Genomic DNA, 13,301 nt, shown 5'->3' with positions numbered 1-13,301 from the left:
AGCGGAACGGGCGCGTCCTAAATCAGGCGATAATGACGGATCGCATTGTGCAACGAGAGATTGTGGGCGACGCTTGTTAGGGCAGGCCATGTCCGTTTCCGATCTCCGCAATCGTTTATGCAACCGATAACAGCCAGACAATACGTTGGCGAACTCATTATGATTTTAATTGGGATCATAATTATACGGAATTCGTCATGGTTTTTTTTTTTTAATGAGGGATGAAATATCTTCAATCATCATTTTTACTATCGCACTGTTGACTGTTGAGCAATTATTTTTTTCAAAGTTGAAGTACCTCAACTACCAAAAATATAATTAAGTATTTACCGGATTAGTCCATATCGCCGTAATCTTCCTAACTTCAATATATCTCCTGCAGTTACACATTTTAATTCAAAACACTTCACTTAAAGCACAAACAGTTCAAACTATTTCAGTTTCTACGATCGTTACAATTTCTCTTATAAATGTAGCTGAGCCAATTACACGTATACTCGCTTCGATGAGTCCCGACGTAATGATTGAAATAACAACCATTGAAAACAAGTTAAATATAAATACCTAGTTATTAAATTTATTAGAACCGGTTGCAGGCGTGCGTCACGCCGCGACGTCAAATTATGCGTGCGACGGCCGTACATCATTCATTGAACCTCAAAATATTACCTTATGTACACACATAGGTACCTGATGACAAGTTAACTTCCAGATTTTCCTTCCTTGATGCGATTAATCCCTAATTCTTCCTATTGAGTCATTATAGACCAAAATCATTAAGAACCCCGTTTAAGGTAGTTTACCTACATTGGTTAAAAAATGGTTCCCATTTTGGGATGAATGTGTATTTTGTAGGTAATACTAACGTAAGTTAAAAAAAATGTAGAGTTAGGTAATAAGAACTACGAATAAGTCATAATTTATTTTATCGTCTTCGATTACTTTCACAGAAGCTTTTTATTATTGGAAGCTCGTCATAGTAATTAATATCAACAATTGATAAAACTGGCTAGACACTCTAGCAATAAATTGAAAGTTATAGTACTGTATCTTACGTAGCAACCGCCTATCTCCGGCAACCACAATAATTTAAGAGCGTGTACGTCAACCGCGCGCCATTTGGCCTAAAATGGTACTTTTCAAACCACTGTTTCTCAGTAACTACTTATCCTATAACTATGTTATTTTTTAATAACGCAAGGTAATTTCACTATCTATATAGTTAATTGAACATAAATTTCAATTTAAATACTTTTGTAGTTTAAATACTTAAAACCCCTATAACGTAACAGATGTTTTATAAAATTCCCGTTCAGCGTCTATTTCGAAGCTTAAATTCATGTGAAAACAGTGGCAAATCTAATCATATTTATTTTTTTACTCATAGACGAAATCCCCATGCCTATAGTTAGTTGAAAACATTTTTTGATTTAGGTCTCTATCTTTCAGAAAAAAATATTTTAACAATGTGAAAAATTGTGAATTTCAAATGCTTTTTTTACCTATCTATCTTACTTAATTTAATATAACAATTATTTACTATAGTAATATAACTCTTTCTTTAAAACATAAACTTTATATTATAATTTAATCTCTCGTTTTTATTTTTTATAAATTATTTAAAAACTACTATAAAACGCTGCACGCGAGTCAACTCAAACCAGACCGCCGCAAGGCTTCACAGAGAGAGGACGTGTCGCTCCGTCACATCGCGTAGGGTGAATAACCTCTGCCGTGGATACCGAGAATAGAGTACATTTCAAGCGCGACCAACAAATCTTGATACATTACTATTTTATTTAAAGCTCAATTTTGAAGCATATTTTTTTTATCGATTGAGTTGAAATTTTGTTTGAATGTTCAGTTTTAATGACAATGTATGATTCTATATCCAATATGGCGGTATACCCAAGATGGAGAAAAATTGTTTTAATGCATTCCTACGATATGGGTATCAAATGAAAGGGCTTGCTATGAATAACTCGAAAAAAAATGTGTCGCGAGTCTAAATCCAATATGGCGGACTCCTTAGGCTAGAAATCACTTATTGCAGATGTCTGTTACCAATCGAGCTATAATTTTTTTTTTCATTTTGGATGTACCCAAATTTTGACTTTTGATCTCGAATAACTTTTGAAGCATATAGGATAGATAACTTAAAACTTTATTTGCAATGGTAAACCCAAGCTCTTCACCAATATTTGGCTTTCCGGCAATTGTTGTTATTTGACCACAATTTTTCGGTCTGGATGGACTGGACCATTCATATAAACAATCAATTTTTCAAATCGGTCCAGGCGTCTTTGAGAAATCGAGAACAATCAAATTGAGAACAATCACAAAACAATCTAATTGAAACCTCCTCCTTTCTTTTTTTGAAATCGGTTAAAATACAGAAACTCTTAACATTGTCATTAATCATCAGTCGACTATTTAGTACTGTTGAAAATTGTATGTATAATATACAGAAAGTCCTCAAAACCAAGGTTTTCATAGGTGCCCGATTTTTTTGCAAAAGAGTGTAAGTATTAACGACTTATTTTCATGCTTTTATATTTTAGACATCCATAGACTTACACTATTTTCCCGCTGTTAACTATTTACTAAATAATATATTTTTTGTTCTACCAATTTCACTTGAAAGGATCAAAATGGTTTGTGTGACTATACGTGAAGTATGATAGGCACGCACACAGCCGCGACGCTAGTCTGCGCGGTTTTTTGCGTTGAATTACCTAAAGTTGACATCGCGCGCCGAGCGTACACGCTCTTAATACCTAATAATTTATTCTTCAAGAAGCCACTTTACTTAGCTATGACCCTAACTCAAAGCACTTTTCTACCTCTTTCATTATTCCTCTTTTATTCTCTCATTCTTAATTCTCCTGGAAGTGGATTCTGCGGTAAGCTCAGTAAAAAAATCTCTAACTTTTTGTCATGGCTATCCAAGATTTCCAAGCATCTTTTCTAAAACCCCTATCCATCCAACCCCATTTTACGTTTCGAAATTGTTAATCATCTTCATACTTCAGACAACTCTTTAGTAAAATGGTGCAAAAACAAAAATCGCACTTAGCAAATTCTATAAAAGTATTGTACAAAAGATCCAGTAGATAATTGAATGGACGTCAATAGAAATGAGACTGAACTGTGCTTATTGAATAAAGTGTGGAGATAAAGCACTAACTGGACGTAAATGAAGCTTCGTTCAAGCTATCAATAGCCTTCGCTAATGACGTTAAACCTTCACTTAGTTTAATGGATGGGCTCTATTAGCAACGTAGGCACATTTAGGTACACTATGAAGAAAATACTCGAGTACTAGAAGACTTTGTTTTCTGAGCAGTCATTTGTGAAGACAACATCTTCAAAGGTTTTTTTTAGAGATGCTGCTTTAAACATCTGTGCAGATAATACCATTTACCATTTTAATTATTCCTTAAAACAATTCGGTTTGAAAAAACATAAAATAAAAGATGAATTGTTGGTCGATGAAGCTTTCAATATGAAAAGGTCTAACCAGATTCAATTTGTCCAGTTAGATAATTCAACTGAAGCACCATCTGATAGCGCACGCAAGTAATAATAACTTTCTCCACTTATAAAATATATTTTATTCAATTAATCGATTCCATTCATCGGACAAATGGCAAGGATGATGAAGATCCGGATGTTTATGATTCATAGTGCTGTACTGTCAATTCGCAGAATTTGTGCTCGGTATTGTGCGGGCGCCTAGCCGAGGTACGCGAGGTAGGTACACCTACAATAAACGCACTTAACCCGTGAATGCCGCGTGTACCCGTGAGGTCGGTGAGGTCATTGGCTTGACCTTTTAATAATACTCGGATTATTATAAGCCAATCAAGATCTCGTAAATATTGTTTTTCCTTAACTTTTACCGTCTAGCCGTATTCCCTATGTATTAAGGACCTTTTGTAGTTTGGTTCGGCGGAATAAGTTTATGGTAGTTCAAAATCCCGGGAGTATTTTAATATCAGTAATTACAGCTATAGCATTTTTTTAAAGCAAGTCAATGGACTACGAAATGTCTACGGCTTGAGGATCTTTAAAACGAAAACAAATTCCGCCAAATACCTATGTACCTATGTAATACGAAAGGGTGCAAATATTCAGTCATTTGGTAAGTACTTAATGCCCATATATTGAAAATTAAATGACATACCTAATAATAATTAATACAAACAAATACATTCAGTTCCAAATGTTGTATCACATCAGGACACAACCTGTTTTGGTTCGCTACTTACAAATAAGGCACACAAACTACGCGTATATTTGAAAATTTGTGAAATAATACATTAAACAAACATGACCACCAGTAAACCGCAAAATGACGATACACTCGAAAAATAAATATATTATTGTTTACCACTCAATCCACGAACTGGAATAAACCGATTTCTGCTTAATGAAATGCAATTAGTCGTTAACTATTTTATTAGAATGAATCACTAGCCGTCTTTAATGAATATTTTTCTATGAAAAGGTCACTTCACTAGAACTTTAGCAGACTCGTATTTTTAAACGTGTTCGTACATACCCTATGTATAGGTTATCCTACATTGGAAAGAGGAGAGCGTGGCGATCTCAGAACCCTTTCCAAAATGTGGGAGCGATAGTTATGCAAGTGTCACGTGCGTCAAATATTGCCAAATCAACCGGGTGGCTGGTCCTCGCGCTCTAGTAGACCTCGCCATATGATAGTGGGTCGAAAATCAATGAGGCCCGGCTTGCGGCAGGGGACTGAATGGCGGGGCGGCGACCTACGAAGGTCGCACTCCCGTAGTACGCGAAGGGTTAACACGCATGCGCGGTGCCTGCTAAAAAAACATATTTCTATTTATAGTGCTTAATGTAGGAACTATTTTAAATGACAACCGTATTTTAAATAAACACCATTAACATTAAAGTATTTAGACCTAGGTAAGTTTCAGTTCTATTAATAGTTTAGTCCTGGAAAAAAAGTTTGTAAGAAAAGCCTCATTTTTGATCATATAAACATGTTTCAGGTATGGGGAAGCCTGCAGTTAACTAAAAATAGTTTCACATACCTACAGCCGTAGTTAATCGCGGACATTATCGCGTACGCCTGGCGCCTCGCGAGCTTCGTGATTGTGTCTAGACGAGAAGCTATTCATTACAAATAAAACTTATAAAACTTGCACCCCGCATTAGTCTCACTCTGACTGCACTAATTAAGACGTGGAATATTAATTAATGAAATACATTATGTCATCCAATTATGTCACATTCCGTTTCCAGATTTGTACGTCGGTTAATGTCGCGTGATAGCTTGTTTTGTTGTATTATTTCTGTAGCTTATTGACTTACTAATACTATAAATAATTATGACAATGGTGACAATAATGAAATAATGATGATAATGATGACTTAACTTGACAATGAAGACGACGCTAAAGACACATTATTGTAAAACAATATCAAGCGCAAATTTTATTACAGCTCACCACTTACCTCTCGAAGATTTTACGATCATACGAGCTTTTGTTCGGCACTTCAACTGTTAGAATTTCCCGTCTATTGGTTTAAGTGATCTCCAAAGAAGAGAAACCAATTCAGAATTTGACTGCTATATTAGATCACCGAGGCAGGTACCTACACCTGAGCTTGAGTTCCTTATATTAATTTCAGGGTTGGGAAGATGTTATTGTGGTTTTTCCATGTTGATGGTCAACAACTAACTAACAGTCATAAATTGGCACCAATTGATGGCAATTGAGTCTTTTATTATAACGATGTGATAGCAAAAACCTCTTCCAGAAAATAAACTACACGGAGGTCATTTTAAAACGAGTGGGAGCTATCAGATTCTCAGGTATGATTCATTCCTAAAACTTTCAACAGGAGGCAGCTACGAGCTACCGATAAAGTTGAACATCCAACAGGAAAAATTGCACGTCTCTTACAAATATGGGAACACGTACCCGAGAAAAAGTTTCCCTTCTCGGCTGCCAAGATTTTACGAGCAAATAGAAACTTGAGACGCCTTTTTAGAAGTAAAATAAAAGCGTTACGTACTTCTACATATGAGTGATCATTTTTTGCATAAAGATAAGGTGTTCAAGCACTTGACTGGTGATATATATGCATTAAGTAAGTCGCTAGGTTTGCAAGAAATGGAGTAGATCGCAATCTGTCGCACAGATACACTCGAGAAGCGTTCAGTCGACGGATAAGTGGTCGCCGCCATCCGTTTGGAATCCGACGAGATAATCGCGTCAGATAATAACCGCAAGTGTATGCAAAATGTGGACGAGTTTTAGCAGAATTCCCAAGTGATTTAGACCCAGTTGACACACATAAGAAAACGTTTTTACCGCAGTTGTCAGTGAAATTAAAAAAAAAGTTCTTTACATAGCTAGATGTTTGTGTTCAAAAGAATTCGAGATAACAGAAGAAAAGATACATGGATATCACAACAATATCCACAAATCAGTTTCCCTTTCAATGCACTGATGTGATTTTAATGCCACGCTGTACTGCCTCACTGGTGACGTACAGTCAATGACCTATCCCAAGAGATAAACCCACGCAACACTAGGCGCCGAATCTATGATCAAATAACAAAGTACATATCATGTTTGAATTATACCACGCTTCTATTCCCTAAACGAAGAGGGGGCTGTTATTAATTATGCAGATAAATAACAATTAGAGACTGGAATTCTACTTCGATTTTTTACATAAGGGCTGAACAATCCCACATGGAAAAGTCCCAGAAATAGGGGATGGAGTGCACATTTTGTTTCCAAAGTTGTAATTTTTTTGTTGCACTCTCAAGTCGCATTTACGCTAAAGCTTGACCGTATAATACAGTTAACCGTGTTTTGTTTACTGAATCATTGACTTCGATGAAACACTAATTTGAGTAGCAATTAAGTAACACGACAGGCATGCGTGAGAACTTTCTATACATAGATGACTTTGTGTGTGTGTCGTGTGTTTCGAAGGACTGAAGCAGGCCAGTGTTGATATTCCCAGCGCTGCGTTATTTGACATGATGTGACATACCAGACACGGGTAAATATTGTTCGGATACGTTGAACAAGTGTACCAGTGTTGCCATAGATAACGCAACTGAACAATAAACAATATCTAACGTGAATGTAAATTGTATGTAACGAGGCATGTCTAACAACAAGTTTTCATTAGAATCCTTGTTACCTAGATATTTGTATGAATTAGAATTGTTTACATACCTATTGATACGTGGGTCGTGGGTAGGTAGATTTATGAAGTTTATTGCCTAAGTTCCTAAAAGATACTGGTGTAGGTGTTAAAACCTAACTACGCGTTAGGCAATTTCGATTATGTTGAATAGAAAGCATTTAATATCTCGTGTTTATTCATCGTTTCTCATATACTTCAATAGACATTATGAGTCGTTAATTTTATGTCATCGAACTATTCCAAAAAGGTTCCAATCAATTCCAAATCACTACGCGGTCCTCATATTAATTATGATAATTGTAATTTTATGACGTAAACATGAGTGTTAAAATTATTTTATTCGATTTTTATAAGGTCTTACGACGACACAACACCATAAACTTGACGAAGTTACAGCTAGTAAAGTATAAAACAACATTAAACATGTAAATTAGAAAATGTAATTTATCTGGTGAATTGAATAACATCACCGCATCAACAAGGCGAACAGCGCAACCAAGTCCAAGGGGGCGAATTGAAAAGATCCTCCCTCGCAGAGTCCCGGTGAGAGGGCGAGGGGCGACAGAGGGACGAGTGATGCAATTTTGCAGTGCATTTTATAGATATGCAGACGCCAAAGAATAGAAGCGATTTTTTTCCTCTCTTTAACCACGGTAACAATTCTTTAGGGGTTCGTCGACTTTTTGTATAAGGAGCGCGGCACGATCACAATGGCGATTTCAACGCAAAATTCCTCGCGAAGAAAGCTTCCTGAGCTTTTGAAACATGGTTGTTGTTTTATTCACTGGAAAATGATTTTAACTTTTAATAGCGCCCCCATTTCTGTCCCAATTATGCATCTGTCGGGAAGAAGCGTCTGGCAGCAGTGAACGTCTGACACTTGTAGCTTGTGTCACAACGTAGATTTGGCATCGTCCCAAGCGACACGTTGGTAGCAAATCGCGCGGACAATACGTTGCAGCGGGCCCTTGTCCCGGCTATATGCGACGACGTGCTCCGAATATTAATGCGTGTTTTGGTAAAAATATTACAAACATATCGAAGCGACAACAATATTGTGCCGACAATTTATAAACATTTGGCAGATATTTTGGTAGATAACTGTGTAACTCCATGTAAAACATTGGGCTAGGTTTATATTAAGTTAGAAGAGATGACACGCTGATTTAGTGGGCAATTGACTAGACTCATAACCATCACTTTATATTTGTAAACTATGGACCTAAGTTTCTATTTAGTGTCTGTTTTATTGCAAGTTATATTCTCTACAATTTCTAGCAAGAGGTTTCTGAATGTTTCGAAAGAGACATTACGTCTCAGAGGTAATTTTATTAACATTTAATGGTTATATGTTCGAATATTAAATTTCATGTTCACTCTACCACCATTAAGTAAATCCCCATTTCCGAATCACATAACATTGGACTTTCATTGAGATTTCTAGCATCTACTCGTAATTATCCAGTAATTGGAAAACAGATATCTTAGTATTACTTTACAGATATTACTTATAGTAGGTGTAGATTTTAGGATAGCGAGTTAGGTACCAAATTAATTCGCAGTTAGCAACATACTAGTGTGTATCGCTGATGTAACAGTAGAGAGAAGTATAGTTAATATTGTATTGTAACGTTCTAAGTTTTGTGTTATTGTGACAGCACGTTTTGCGAATCGTGATCGTGTCGGGACTTAGTGTCCTAATAAATTAGTGTAACGAGACAACGTCGCTCGATTCGAACGGTGGCGGTCGCGGAGCTCTCGAGCTCTCGACTCGGCTTCAAACAATTTTGTCTGATGCACAGTTGTGCCCTCGTCTCGAGAGCCTCTGATTAAACCAGCCCGCACAGTCGCGTACGGGTTTTGCTTTATTTGCTAACTGTTTCATTAAAATCCTCGAAGTTATTTCAAACATTTGCTGAAATATTTTCGCGACAATCATTTGGTACGTGTTTCAGTTGGGCTTTCCTTTTTTCATAATTTTCGGTGAATATGAGGCGAGGTACAGTTTATTTCCAGCCTTTAGTTTTGGGAAAACTTTTAGTTAACATTAAGTAGTTACCTCAGTCTTCATGAGCTTTACGAGTTGTAGACGCATATTATCCTATTTAGCTCTAGTGTAATCATAACTTAACGTTATTAGTAGTGGTCCTTAATAACATTAATCTAGATTAATGTGACGCATTGTATAAACTTTGCGTTATGGCGGCACCCACTACTTTGGATTATGCATTAGATGCTTGGCACCAAATTAAGACCACCGTTTCTCAAACATAATCTAACACGAAATATTACATGACTTATAGCTAAGCTTTGCCATTTCAAACAACTAACTAAGCGGAACGAAGGTAAATATCTTTAGCATTAATGCCTTTGCTAACTAAATAAACTTTCTAACCCGGGTTATATGGCTAGAAATATATTTTGCGATCAAGTTTAGAAAGTTGGCAATAAATTACGGCATCATATAAAATAGCTCGTTAACGATTTCAATTTACAATAATATTTCTGTCAAGTCATAAAAATGTCTTGGTATTTATTTTACGCCGATCCAGTAATTAAGGATCATAAATTGAAAGTAAAACAATGGCTGAATATCTGTTTTAATGTGTACAAGTCCTGTCTGTGTAACGGTAACCGAGAAACAGTAAGCCTCAGAGGTATAGACGTATTTATTTTATTAGTGACTCATTCTCCCTTGGAATAGCAGGACGGCAAATAATTACAAGCGCGCCCAGGCAAGAACCGCAAGATAAATTACTGGAAACCAATGAACAGGTTCGCAAGCTCGTACTAATCAGCGAGAGAAGTGATTGCAACTAATACTGAAACAAAGCGGTTCTGTCTCTGGGTTCCCACTTAGTGGGCACAACATTGCAAACTTTGGCGACCGCTGTCCGCAAGCGGACACACGACTCCCAGGAGAGAACGACGCTACTATATTATACATTATAGAAGTCCTGCACCGGAATAGTAATATAACTTGTAGTTCTTCATCAATATTTCATGTGATCTACGTAATGCTGTCTGGCTGTCGGTTTCCTTTTACGATGTCTAGGAATTGTTGCATCACCAATTTAATTTTTGTCTGTGATATCTAAGTGTTATTTTTAGTAAGTATGTATTTATGTAGGTCTCGTTCTATAGTATTTTCCTTTAGTTTCCACATTCCCGTATTGAGGTTGTTTGTATAGATAACTAGCTTTTGCCCGCGGCTTCGCTCCCGTCTACTGACTTCTCTACTTAACCCTATTTTTTTTCATAAGAACTTCTCCTGATAATAACAAACACAACAAAAAAAGAATTAGCCAAATTGGTCCAGGCGTTGTTGAGTTTTGCGCTTACCAACACATTTTGCGATTCATTTTTATATTATATATGTTACGGGTAATGCTAGAAGGTGGAGCAAACCTAGGTTTACCCGGGTTGACTTAGTATTAACCAAGCTTCTTGGGTAAAGTCCGAATAATAAGTAAAATACATTTTAATTCGGGGTTTACCCATGCTCACCTAGGTCTACCCAACTCTGACTGGGTAATGTTAAAAATTTGTGTAATTAATTAGTGAAATGAAAATCCAAGATCATTTTAAACATTTATAATTTTAAAAAAACATATACAGGCTATCGTAATCGCTTGAAGAGCATAAACTTAATAGCTTTAATAGAAAAAAACTAATAACGGTCGGTGTTGTTCAAATTGAAATTATTTATTTGAGCAAGATAAACTGCTGTGACATTTAAAATTGCACAATTTTCCTGCAGCTTTGCATGAACACTTCTTTGTGGCACTTTCTGTTTTGCAATTAAACCTTTTTAGAGTAACGCCACGGGCTCGAAAATTACGCAACACCTAACATTACCCAGTCAGAGTTGGGTAGACCTAGGTGAGCATGGGTAAACCCCGAATGTAAAATTTATTTTACTTATTATTCGGACTTTACCCAAGAAGCCTGGGTAATACTAAGTCAACCCGGGTAAACCTAGGTTTACTCCACCTTCTAGCTTTACCCGTAACATATATATTATACTCAATACTCAATACTCAATAACTTTATTGCATTCCATAATGTGTACAGGCTGATGGGTAAAAGTAAAAGAAACAATTATGGACCCTGTCGGGCACAGCAAAGTTAGTTTTTAGAGGAGAGGACGAAGAGCGCTTTTTAAACATATTAATATTGAATTAAATGTAGAAAATCTTATTATATTTAGATATTTGAGTAGGTATTATTTCTGTGTAGATTTATTTACATTTTACTTAATATTATGTGTTACGCAATATTTTCAACATTAATGACATTTTATATTATAGATATGAGTAGGTATCTACCTACATTTCCAGGAAGAAAATATTATTTCGTTCCGTTTTCCTTTTTCGAATTTCATAAACAAACACAAATTATGGTTAAAAATGTTGTTTAAATAAACTGCTATATACATTTCAGTCTAAATATTCCGCTTTATAAATGAAAACTCGGAATAATGAGGTACATATACTTGGAGGTTTTATTCAAATGAAGTATTATAATTTTCGGTTTTATAATAACAAAGGTCTGAATACTAGGACAGTTGTTTGGTCCGTATTGGATGTCGTGTCGTACAAACTCCCCCGGCGAGCGGTCTCCGGGCGAGATGAAAGTCGGCACCCTCCGCGTTTTTTCTATCCGAACGACCGATGTGGAGTACTCTCATTACTGTACCATTTCGTTCCCCTAAGGGTACAAACAATGTATACTATGTATAGCGCCGTATTGTGCACTAAAGGTTCTTTTGACTCAAGATTACTTTATGAGCTATAAGTAAGTATTATTCTTTTGTTTTTACTCCATGCAGGGGTAGTCTGAGACGGAGTATCATATCTATCATTAGGGTCTGGTGTCTTGTAATAAATCATGACGGTGCTACTTAATTCTAATCCATCACACCGAAGGCGAGTTTGGGAGGTTGTTAGATAACTTTCTTTTGTTTAAACTCGACGAATGAGCTCGGGAGCAGTGATCCTCCCGATCCGTAACACAAAGGTGAAGTCCAATTACATTTTGTTGCTCGCTCACGGACTCTAATGAAGCCTCTTCCGAAGTTACAAAAAAAACTTTTAAGTAGGTTACTATAGGTACTTACTTCTTTTGAATTTTCGAGGTTTTAGCGACGCCTTTTGAATAAGATGTTTCCTTCATTAATAAACTGCATAAAGAAAATAATCTCTTCTATTGATCATGTCATTAATGTTGAAAATATTGCGTAACACAGTAACACCTAATTGGTTAAATTAAATTTCCCTCTTTATCCAATCAAACAATCTAATCTTGGTTCACGCTGGTTGATTGCAAAATCATAAAGACGTCTTGTATGTTGTTTACAGACATACAAGTCGAAATAAATGGCTGTACTGTGGACGTCCAGTGGTGTGGACATAGTCGCTTAATTAAAGCTTATGTAGCCGTATCATAATGGTAAACATCCTCGATCGTAACTTGAGTTGATAACGTAGATAATCTTGCGTGTGGGAACATGGCTACTTAGTGAGATCCATCGGAGCGATAGTGCGGCGGCACCCATCGATGTTCGGGTGTTGCTCAGGCAAAGCGACCCAGTGACGGTTTGATGAATGACCTGTCGAACTGTCGCTTCTGTACGTCCGTCAACAGCATTAGTGATGTACCTGGCTATCTAAATTGAAGTGTTTGTTCTCGCCGAATGGTTGCTACATGATCTCGAATACATTAAGCTTTTATGTGTTGACTAAATGTCGGTTGTATTGACTTGACCCCTCTTCCTATTATGTATATTATTCAGTAAATACACTCTGAAATATTACCTTACCAATTTGACTGTTATTGCCAACACTCTCCAAAATAAAACAACATGAAATAAAACTTCCCTAATCCCTCACCAATTTTTCAGTCCCGATATCACAAATTCTGCTGACGTCTCCTATCCCTCGGTGCCTGCCACGTACATCCCTACACAGGATTACATGCGTCTGTCAATCAAGTTGGATTTTGACTAATGATACAACAGAGAACAAGTAAACGATCGCATGATTCAACCAAAATAATTGGGCCAATCAATTTGTTAAACAAGCTAA

At 36.5% G+C, this 13,301-nt stretch overlaps 1 protein-coding gene across 4 annotated transcripts in view; it reads right to left on the bottom strand.

Moving 5' to 3' along the window:
* LOC110378065 (breast cancer anti-estrogen resistance protein 1) overlaps window positions 1-13,301 on the bottom strand; it is a 58,248-nt gene that overhangs the window by 5,945 nt on the left and 39,002 nt on the right. The window contains exon 1 of one of the 4 annotated variants that reach the window (XM_064036830.1): window positions 4,565-4,727. The exons of 2 other annotated variants lie outside the window; for them this stretch is intronic. Coding sequence is in view for 1 of the 2 variants with exons in the window: in XM_049850939.2 (XP_049706896.1) it covers window positions 331-390 (60 nt within the window). In the remaining variant the exon portion in view is untranslated. Of the gene's footprint in view, window positions 1-330; window positions 510-4,564; window positions 4,728-13,301 lie in introns of those variants that run through there. One more of the 4 variants, XM_049850939.2, reaches the window with a different exon arrangement.

This window comes from Helicoverpa armigera, chromosome 11 (assembly GCF_030705265.1).
Source record: "Helicoverpa armigera isolate CAAS_96S chromosome 11, ASM3070526v1, whole genome shotgun sequence".
In the NCBI taxonomy this organism is placed as follows: domain Eukaryota; kingdom Metazoa; phylum Arthropoda; class Insecta; order Lepidoptera; family Noctuidae; genus Helicoverpa; species Helicoverpa armigera.
This window is presented reverse-complemented; position numbering and strand designations above follow the sequence as displayed.